Genomic DNA, 10,900 nt, shown 5'->3' with positions numbered 1-10,900 from the left:
TGGGGAAATAACCGAAAACCCTAGAACTTATTTTCATGGATTCGTCAAATTAAAGCAACATAAACACACAAAACGATAGAAACTTACCTAATTAGGGCCATTTGCTGGAGAGTTTAATTATGAGAATCACCACCACCACCTACATGAGCGGATTCATCTTCTTCATGTTCTTCGTGTTCGTCATCTTCTTCTACATTTGCAGTAGTTACAATCACTTTGTTCTTTGATTTTTCTCCAATTTTTGGATCGTCACCACGGTAGACATTTTTTACTCGAGCTCTCGTGGGTTCATTAGTTTCGGTCATCGTTTTATAGAAGAATCGATGATGTTTTTGATTCGCCAATGAACGACGACGATGAATTGAAGTTTGAGAACGAGGGAATATTGTTTTTACCCTCCACAATCGGAAGGGAAGAAGAAGAGGAGAACAAGAGTTGGAAAAAAAAAAGAAAAGAAAATGAAATGAAATTCATAGGTTGGGATTTGGGTGGTTTTAATCGCCGAAAGGTTGTGTAGGCAATTATACAATTGGTAGTCATACGATGTTCATTTGCTACTGATTATAAACGGTTGCCCCAAATTCATTTTTTTCAAAACCGATAAAATTGAGTTTTCTACTTAAACAATCGGTAGATACGATATGTTATTATTGTACCGATTATGGCAATACCCCATTCTTAAACAAACTAGTAATCGGTAGCCAAAAACTCTATACTAAACTACCGACTATAGAAGGGTACTTAGGTATTCTCCGGAAATTTGGACATCCCATAACCGTGTCTATGGGTTGGGAATAAAAAAGTCGCCCCTAAATTTTTCAGGATAGCGCCTAAAGACGCCAGGGTTTTTTTTTTTGGATTATCACAGCAGGGCCGAACAAAAAATTTATATGCCTATCACGGACACAAATCTTGAAAAATTAAGCTTTGAGAAATATCTTAAGTTACTAACAGAGAGGTAGTCAAACAAGATTTTTATGGACTTTCATAGATTTTTAATTTGAGTGACTCCAAGAGATTCTCTGAGAATCTAAAGATTTCTAGTGATTCTCTAAGAGTATTTTAGAGAGTCTTTGTGACTTGTAGAGACAAAAAAATGAGATTTGTAGGAACAAAAAAATGAGACTTGTAGAAAGTTTATGTGACTTGTAGAGACAAAATTGTATAATATCCCCTGATTAATTCCAAACATTACCATTTTTTTTAATTATTCATGTTACAGTAATAATAAAAGTATCATGACTACCTAATAAAATATGTGTCCATTGTCAGAATAAATCTCACTGTCGTCTTATGCCAAATTTTCATTCATTTTATTCCACTCGTCCCACATTTTATTTTCTATGTTTTCTCACCACTAATTTTCTATATGGAGTTTTTCAACAACTTAAAATTGGAAAAAAAAAATTATAACTTCTAAAATATATATTTTAAAGTCGATATATATATCCCAATGACTCACATAGCCTATTTAAAATATATATATTCTCAAATTTAAAAAATCACTTTATTCCACATTTTGTCTTGATTACCCCTTTCCAAGTGGCCCTTAAGTGTATTAATGTACAAGGAGAGAAAAGATGGTTCACTCCCAAAACCAAAAAATCTCCAAGTTAAAGTCTCCTGAAATATCACCTCTTGAGGAGAGATTTATACCATGCCTATTTTTAAGAAAAAGTCTCTCCAAATCTCTGAAAACAACAAATCAATGACTTTCAATTCTCCTTCCAATAACAGGAGTGTTAGAGTGACTCTTATGAAATCCTCATCCAATAACATGGAGTTTCAGAGAATTTAAATGACTTGAAAAAAGTCTCTAACCAATAACAATAAGCATTAAGAGACTCTCCAAAAGTCTTTATGGACTAACAGTAGATTTGCGAATTCCCATAAGTCATTCAAAATTTCATTTGACTAACCCCTGTAATCCTTGCAAGAAATTTGATGTTTCATATAATAAAAAACATCATCTCAACCTTTTCTAGTACTGCCATGCAATTGATTAGGATGTTGAGCAACAGACGAAGAATAAACAATTGATAACGCCATTCTGGGGAGGAATTGAAGGAGAAGCTGATATCTATGAATCGGAAATAATGATGTTAATACCATTGAATCGGGAGGTTTAAGATCATTGGATGAGGGCTTAAAACGGGGTGCATTTTCAGCCGAGATTTATCTTTGGCATTTTGAGGCACTTCGGCAGTAGTAGCCATTGATCGACTTAACACGTTCATTTAGAACCATCAGATCAGACAAGACACATTTGTTTTTGTAAGATAGATAGATCAACGAAATTCCTTGTCAAGAAACGACAAGAGAAAAACAAACAAAACCTGATAACACCAAAAACTTGGTACAAAGCTTTAAAAAATGAAAAATTGGTACATACAGAGATATACTCCATCCAAGTTGCCGAGTTCTCTAATGCTCTAGCCTCTTCAGATAAAAGACGGGATACTGTGGGACCACTGCTAACTATTAACAAAGCAGAAAACATCATAAACCGTCTCCTTCCATTTCTGAAATGTTTGATCTCACTTCTAAAATCCAATACCTCTGACAGATCTAACATAACCTATAACCTTAGTAAGTGCAAGAATATATTCTTCTTCTCGTTGCTTCTAAGGCCGTGTAAGCTCGGTTTATGCTCTTGCTTGAATCTAGTTTGATGTTTGTTCACCTGAATAGCTCGGTTTATGCTCTTGCTTGGATCTAGTTTGATGTTTGTTCACCTGAATACTGTCTTCAGGTTAAACAGAACCTTGCCAAATACTCATGAGTCCAGGAATTATAAAATTATGTTTCAGATGATGAACTCATGATGTTGTCTGAGACCAGCTAATGCATTTTATTTTTATTTTATCGAAAAAGAAAACATTAGTTGCCCTCAAAATACAAGAGTGATTACCAGTGACAGATAAAATATTATATCAAGACATTGGGGGTATTGAAGGTTAACCTAGCTTATGTTTCCAACTCTTTCTCTAGCAGTTCACTAGTTTCTCACATAACAATTATATGTCATTTTCTTTGTTTCTTCTTCCCTAACATGATCCAGCTATTGACATTGATACTCTCTTTTCTTCCAGAGCTAAAAAGCGGAAAGAGGTAGGGATCATTTGACATCATAATGAAGAAGTCCTCATCCTGGTAACTGGCCTGCAAGCACAGATTTAAACACTAGAAACTATTAATAGTCAATTGAAGTGAAGTACGATACATGAAACTCTCACCACGATACACTTCATCCTAATATCTGATTTAACAGTACAAAACTGAAAATACGGTAGAAAGTGAAACTTCCATTATGATTTAATTTTAAACTACTTCCAGACTAACAAAAACCATTCATATCTCGCCTTCAATGGGTATAAATTTTTATACACCTTTTGCGTGCTTTTAATTTCTTTTAGACAGGTTTCGGGTCCTATTTTATGGAACTTGATGGTATTGAATTTGGAGGTGAACACAACATTGTCCAAGAAACAAGATCTAGTGACCTGGGCTAAATTTGTGACTTCTATAGTCCATGACTACAAAGAATAATAAGAAAAATTCTGTTTTTAAGGGGAAACTGATAGATAATTTGATATGGTAAAATAACTCTTACCAACTGGAAAAAGCTTACATGAGCTCTAGAACAAGTGCAGATGCTCCTCCTCCTCCATTACAAATACCGCCAACTCCAAACCTCCCATTTTTGTTTCTTAATACCTGCAATAAATATCATCATAACTAGGCTCAGATTTCCGACTCGGTTTTTCTAAACAAGGAAAAGATATCTACACAACGTCAGGTTGATTATGTAATCTCATTTTTTTACATTCTGTTACTAGCTTAAATTGTAAACACATTTGTAGAAATGCACACATCGAATAAAGTTTTAGTGCCTTTCTTTTTCTTCAGGAGAAAACCACAATAACATTAAAGTTCAGGATAATGCACATACGTCGCAGAGTAAAATGACTCTGGAAATATATCAGTACTTTTCAATGCCAATAGCCAGCCCACTTGGTTCAAGAACCTCAGATATGTCAGTACTTTTCAAGGACAAAGTAACAAATTGAAAATGAATATATTGATAGTCAAATAAGACCACAAAACCCAATTACTCATAATCCTTCTTCCATCACAATTTTCCTACAAGTTCAACAAACACTAAAAACTGCATTTGCACACCAGTTCATATTTGTGTTTCTGCACTAAAAGCAGAAGAAAAAGGTTCCATTAACTAGACTTCTAAAATATCACACTTAAAATTAGAATAAACTACTTATAGTAGGAATCAACTATAATAGCTCGAGGAACAGTAACGCGATGCTATGGGAGTTATTACCCCTAACAATGTGACTAAGATGCGAGCTCCACTACAACCAAGAGGATGTCCCAAAGACACAGCTCCCCCATGCGCATTTATTCTCTCCTGCAAGCATAAAAACGTGTCAACTTAGTCAAAGTAACACGCAATACATACAATTTAAGAGAGAACTGCAGTATTTTGTAGGCAACGTGATATTTTTCATTCAATGTGGACAAGGTGACTGGGTCAAAATTAAAAGAGAAAGATAAATGGCTCACAGGATTGATCCCGAGTAGTTTCTGATTTGCCAAAGCAACAACCTACAGAGAGAAGATGAGTATTCAAGATTTCTGAAACCCGCAGATCTAGAAAATAAGATGAGTTAGTCGTTAAAAAGAAGATAGAAATTATTCTTACAGAAAAAGCTTCATTAATTTCATAGTAATCGATTTGAGAGGCCTGTAAACCAGCCTTTGAAATGGCTTTCGGTATTGCAAGCGCTGGAGCAGTTGTAAACAACTCAGGTGCCTGCATAACCATAGACCATTTTAGATCCAAGTGGCGTAAAACATCAAAAATAACATACTAGGAAAACAACAAACCAGGGATGATCAACTATTCTTATTTCCAGTGTTAAAAGAAGTGCATTATACCATGAATAAACCCTATAAACAGGCAATTTGGAAATATTTGTATACATGTATGACTTATCTATACCTGAGCTGCATCAGCATATCCTCTGATCTTTCCCATGACTTGCAGCCCAAGCTTAACCACCATCTCTCCACTCACTAATACTAATGCAGCAGCACCATCGCTGTTCAAAGCAGCATATGTGGAAAGTATTTAGCATTATCAAATATTTCAGAATTACAAACTTAAACCATGAAAACTCAAACCATTGAGTTACAAACTTATTGTTCACCAAATCTGATAGAATAGTTGCAGAATTCATACTAAAGTTATAAATATCCAAAATTTCAGAAAATCGGAAACAGATTAAATCTGGTGAAAGCTATGGCAGTACCATTTGGTTCAAACCACCATGATGAGATCAAAATAAAAGGGATAGTTGTCAAAACATTATTGTTAAACGATGTGGTAGTTGTAAGAGAAGTTCTTGCACTGTATACATATCTTGTATGAAATGGGGCAGCATATAGTTTTTAATTAAACATAACCAAAACCATCAGATAATTCAACAGAGAAAGTAGCAGTGCACCTTATACTAGATGCATTGCCGGCTGTAACAGAACCCCTATTTTCTTTGAAGCTTGGTCTGAGCTTTCTTAGTTTTACAGGATCAAACTGGCACGAATAAAGAGAAAAGGAGTATTATTAATATCAATTACAGCCATAAGCAAGAAGAATGCAAATATTTGCACAATAATGCTGAGAATGATGCTAGTATTAACAGATATGAGTACTGTACAGGAATGCAAAAGGAAAACACTATGGAAACTCAAGACTTTCACAATCCAGTTTGAAGTCTTGAAGGGGCAATCATGTACACTAACTTACAGTTAGTCCCATAGCTTGTTAGTTTTTACCTTGTCTATGCCATCGTCTCTATCAATACATATGGATGGTTTTCCGCGGCCTGCAGAAACTTCAACCTACAATTGTTGAACCAAGTTAAGCAATTACAAAATGACGAGCATAGAATTCATTCCATTCATGATCAGAAACCAGAGTAGATGTAGAATGCTCACTGGTGCTATTTCCCATGCGAATGCACCAGTATCTCGAGCAGCAATACCACGTTCGAAGCTCTGAATAGCATAAGCATCCTGCAAGAGTAAAATATGGATCCTTGAGATAGAAGGTTGAGATGGGATAAATTAGAACATTCAAGCTACTAATATCCATGAGGACTGTCAAGGGAACCCCTTAAAATAATGAATTGCCAAATTTAAGGATTGACTATTTCCAATAATAATCAAGGAAAAAGAATGAGCGAGGGCTACTTGCTTTCATATGTAGTATCTGATAAAACTGGGTTGAAAGGTCAAATGTTTCGATATGGGAATTGAGAATGGACAGGGGATCACAAGATGATACTTTTAATGATGGCAACAATAACAGACAATACATACCCGTACAGAAAGGATCAACCAAAGCCCAGAAGAAACCAAATTAGAGAAATTCTCAATACATATAGACTTTAGAACAATACCTGTTCTTCTCTGGTGATTGAATGTTGATCGGCACATATCTCAGCACAAACACCCATGCCAAAATCATTATAAACATCCCACAGGCCATCTTTAAGCATTCCATCAACTATGCTATCATGTCCAAGCCGAGATCCCTTCCTGTTTAGCTGATAGAATTAGGATAATTTACTAATGATGTGGTGCCTATTCTACTGTATGCTTAACAAGGTAAAACATATTTATTTATGTTGAACAATGGTAAAACATGCTCACATAGCCAGAAAAAAGAATTCAAGGCAAGCATTTTAAAGTCATAAATTACAAACATCACTTAAAGTCTAAAACCCTTGGAACTACCACATTTATCATAATAAATGTACAGGCAGCTCTCCAACACAAAAATTTTCCTACACCTCATATTCATTTGCTCAGTAAAATTATTTCTTTTCCAATAGAAAATCAGCAGCACCAATAAGTAGTACACAAACTGCCCAAATCAGGAAAGCCACATGATTTCACAACTACGGTGTAAGCAGATTATTAGTTGATTTGTTCATATTTCTCATGCTGTTGGGGATAAAGCTTCTAAATTCTAAAGTCACAGATGTTGCCTTATTAGTTAAGCTAATTCTAATATAGATTCAAGTCCCTGGAAAACCCGATGAATGATTTTACACTAACCTTGATTCTGGAAGATACTTTGGGACATTAGACATGCTTTCCATACCACCAGCAATAACAACATCATTGCTACCTAACTCAATACTTTGTGCTGCAAGCATAGTCGCTGATGCCAGAAAAAAAAAATTAAATAACATAAAGTAAAATAAAGTGAGATAAACTTAGAGCAGAGATTTCTATGAGATATACTAGTTAAAGTCCTGGTCCCACCCTTCATTCCTGATGCACAAACTTTGTTAATGGTAGTGCAGATAACAGTATTAGGTAACCCTGCACCTAATGCTGCTTGTCTAGCAGGAGCCTGGCCTAAATTTGCACTAAGAACATTACCAAAGAAGACCTCTTCAACAAGTGCTGGATCAACGTTGGCCCTTTTAAGAGCACCTGCAAATTGATCACAAGACTATCTCAGACAACTTTCACGGAATTTCCAGCTTATTTGAAATCCAAAATTCAATTAGAGATAATAAAAAAGTGACTAGAACATTACACTCAATAGCTATAGATCCGAGCTTAGTGGCTGATAGTGATGAAAGGCTACCAAGGAATCCACCCATTGGTGTACGCGCGACGCCGACAATACATACATCTGTTCCAGTCATTTAAACCACAACTATTATGCTCATGCAAACAAAGAAATTATTACAAGCTTCTACGCTCAAACAACAAAAGTGACTTGTAATTTGCAATTAAAGTAAAAGTGATACCTCTAGGGTTTGGAGAATCTGAAGCTGCTGCAGACATCTTGAGACCTTAATAATGATCAGAAAAATGTTCTGCAGTAAAACAAAGTGAAACCAGACCTGATCAAAGCAAATAATTACACCAAATTACAAGGAATGAGTACTTACCAAAAGAGGCAAAACGAGAGTAAGATTGAGTAAAGCGAGTAGTGAGTAGTTTCAATTCAATAGATGATCATCCAGAGAGAGAGAGAGAGAGTCATGTTGTATTGGGAAGTGGGATACTAGGATTATGGTTTATCTCGAGGTAATAATGACGGAGCATGATGACAAGATCAACTTAAGAAGAGTCTTCAAGTTTGGATTCTTTGGAACTAAACTCCCAGTTTTGCTTTTTTTTGGTGGTCATCACTTCTTCACTAGGTGTGGGCTTACTTGGCAAGTAGGACTCTAGCTTGCACTGTTCACTCATTGAGAGCATCTTCAATGTTAGGGTGAAGGTAATTCTAGGTGGAGGTCTTATTAATACTTTTTGTTGTGGGTTATTCATATGTGGTCGAAAAAAAAAGTTATACTTTCTACCTAAAACTTCATCTTCAATGTCAAGATATTACTATCCTAGAACTGAGAGACAAATTAGTTTTGGAATAAAGAATTGATTATGTGTCAAAAAACCTTGGGTTATGGAGAAGGTAAAGATATGACTTTCTCCTTTACCCTTTCTTATAAGATGGCATCCATGTCATGCTTTTACCTTGACCTTGTCATTGGAGATAAATTTTTGGTTAGAAAAGTGCTAAATCCTAGGTGTCATGTCTTTTTAAGACCTTCACCCCTAGCATTGGAGATGCTCTCAATGACAGTGAACAATAATATCTTCTTTTCATTCGGACTAGTCAGGCTTGGTCCTATGGTGTGCTAATCTAGCAGCTAGATTAGTTGTCCATGTCAGCTAGAGCAACTTCCTAAGTCCTATGAAAGTGCTATTATAGTATACTAGAAGCGCTGAATGGAACGGCGAAAATAAGTTGCGCTGAATCATTGAGCGAAAAGTTGAATCAGATTGTGTTGAATGGTTAAGCGCAACCATTCTCAGCCGTTAGATCAAAAAATAAATCAATCTGCGCTGAACCATTCCGCGAAAAGGTGATTTTTGTTGCGCTGAACCATTTAGCGCAACTATCTCGCTGCTAGTTCACATGTGAGCAAATGCTAGGAGAGAGAACTAGTGTTAACAAATAGACAACACTTATTTTTTGAATTGTAACACTTTTTGGTTAATCTAGTAGCCAAATCTAGCTCATGGGACTTAGCATGAGGATGGATATTCTAGAACTATTTTACTCAACATTATTCATGTTTGTGTATTCTTGTCAAATGCTTGACACATGAAAACACATATTGATCCATGATGGATCCAGCAATCTCATCATCAGACATATGCTCATCAGTCCAAATTACTCGAGTATCATTGCTGCCTCAGCTGACACAATGATGTGCCACAATCCTCATTGATCCATCAGACTCAACGTCTATGGTCTGTAAATCATCATTGTTGTCTCAGCTGACACCCTATGCGTCATCCATCATAACGATGAGTCATAGAGCATGTCATACTTATCATTAGGAATTATGCTCGGCTTATCAAGCTAAGACTCACAGATTAGCTAAGTCAATGATTGACCAAATAAATACTTGTCTGCAAAGAAGACTTCACATGAGACATCAATCATGTCGCATGGGGGGATATTCACTAGGATTTTGGTCTGGCGGCCTACAATATGTGGGATGTAGCAGTACATCCATGATGAGAAAGTGAGTAAGTCATGATGGCAGTTAAAGAAATAAATGGAGAAGTGGTTCGACAATTAACCAAGTCTCCCTCGCAATGCGGAACTGGTTAAACCACGATTTCCCACTTCCCTACTCTTTCACTCCTCTTCAACCGCTTACTGGAGATTAATCTGTTAAGTGTCCTCTGACCAAAACTCGTTGTCTGGTGGAAATAGATGAGACCTATATATACAAGTCGCAATAAAACGTACCCTGGTCTCGTAGGAAGTGGAAACGATTGAGTGGTGGAAGAGTAACGTGTAACGTTGGGATTTATGTTTCCATAATGAGGGAGGTGGATCCGCTCACGCCATTACTCCTTGCCATTACTAACCCCCCCCACTTTATGACACTTTCTTGTAACGGGCGTATTGCACGCCGCAAGCTGTAAACCGCCAGACCAATACCCTGATGAGCATCCCCCAGTTTGTGACATGTTTGATGTCTCGAGTGTTTTCGTGGAAAACATGTAGCATTTTGCTACGCGTGGCAAGTTAAAATCGAGAGGCATGTCGTAGGAAAATAGCATGTGATGCTATTAGGCTTTTCTTGGATAATCGACTGAAACTTGCCATGAACCTGCCATCTCGGTGGCGAACTTGGATAGCTGAGATTGCATCTCAGGAGGAAGGGTAGCCGCTGATGATAACTACCTTATGTTGACGCCTGATAATGGTGCAATGGCACCTTTGGTGCATGCCAGCGGCATGGATGGCATGGCTCGTGCAAGTGGCGCCTGGCGTAGCTATGGCCACTAGCCACCTAAAAGTTGCCACAAGTCTATCAGTTCGGTGGAAAACTTGGAAGGCTGAGATTGCATCTCAGGAAGAAGGGTAGTCGTTGATTATGGCTACCTTCTGTTGGAAATGGCGCCTTTAACGCGCTAGCAGCATTGCGGCATGGCTGGCATGGCTCGTTCATGGTGATGTAAGTGGCGCCTGGCGTAGCCATGGCCACTGGATTTAGGCGGCCGGTCGCCTAAAAGTTGCCACAAGTCTGTCAGTTTAGTGGCAAACTTGGACGGCTGAGATTGCATCTCAAGAGGAAGGGTAGCCGTTGATTATGGCTACCTTCTGTAGGCGCCCTACAACTTTGTCTAAATTACGGTTTGGCATGTCGAACCCTAATTAGCGCCCCTTACTAAAATCGTTGTAGAATTCTCGTACGAACTCGGATTTTGACGATCCGACCCTCCATTATGATCGGGAATATTTAGGTTTTGAGCTCGCTTAAAAGGTGAAAAC

General features: G+C 37.2%; 1 protein-coding gene across 6 annotated transcripts; it reads right to left on the bottom strand.

Moving 5' to 3' along the window:
* Positions 1-2,827: 2,827 nt before the first annotated feature.
* Positions 2,828-8,223, bottom strand: LOC113297800 (probable acetyl-CoA acetyltransferase, cytosolic 2). 6 transcript variants are annotated; one of them, XM_026546377.1, is made up of 15 exons: positions 7,992-8,223; positions 7,848-7,943; positions 7,631-7,729; positions 7,330-7,524; positions 7,141-7,246; positions 6,480-6,618; positions 6,016-6,093; positions 5,854-5,919; positions 5,526-5,611; positions 5,021-5,120; positions 4,721-4,831; positions 4,582-4,623; positions 4,340-4,426; positions 3,632-3,717; positions 2,828-3,162 (listed from the first exon to the last, which is right to left on the bottom strand). In XM_026546377.1, the coding sequence occupies exons 2-15, from the start codon at positions 7,882-7,884 to the stop codon at positions 3,129-3,131; spliced, it is 1,266 nt and encodes a 421-aa protein (XP_026402162.1). In that variant the 5' UTR covers positions 7,885-7,943; positions 7,992-8,223; the 3' UTR covers positions 2,828-3,128. The 6 variants fall into 6 exon arrangements, with proteins under 6 accessions (XP_026402162.1, XP_026402164.1, XP_026402166.1 ...); XM_026546379.1 differs by having other exon boundaries at positions 7,848-7,892; XM_026546381.1 differs by having other exon boundaries at positions 3,614-3,717; positions 7,848-7,916; positions 7,992-8,222.
* Between the last annotated feature and the right edge of the window lie 2,677 nt (positions 8,224-10,900).

Source organism: Papaver somniferum, chromosome 7 (genome assembly GCF_003573695.1).
Source record: "Papaver somniferum cultivar HN1 chromosome 7, ASM357369v1, whole genome shotgun sequence".
In the NCBI taxonomy this organism is placed as follows: Eukaryota; Viridiplantae; Streptophyta; class Magnoliopsida; order Ranunculales; family Papaveraceae; genus Papaver; species Papaver somniferum.
Note: the sequence above shows the minus strand (reverse complement) of the source record. Positions and strands in the feature narration are given on the sequence as shown.

Excerpts from the sequence above, each read along its gene's own strand:
- LOC113297800 (XM_026546377.1), bottom strand. The coding sequence starts at position 7,884 with ATGTCTGCAGCAGCTTCAGATTCTCCAAACCCTAGAG. Across the intron at positions 5,920-6,015 it reads TCGCATGGGAAATAGCACCA|GTTGAAGTTTCTGCAGGCCG; the intron begins GTGAGCATTCTA and ends CAACAATTGTAG. Across the intron at positions 4,624-4,720 it reads AAATTAATGAAGCTTTTTCT|GTTGTTGCTTTGGCAAATCA; the intron begins GTAAGAATAATT and ends TTCTCTCTGTAG.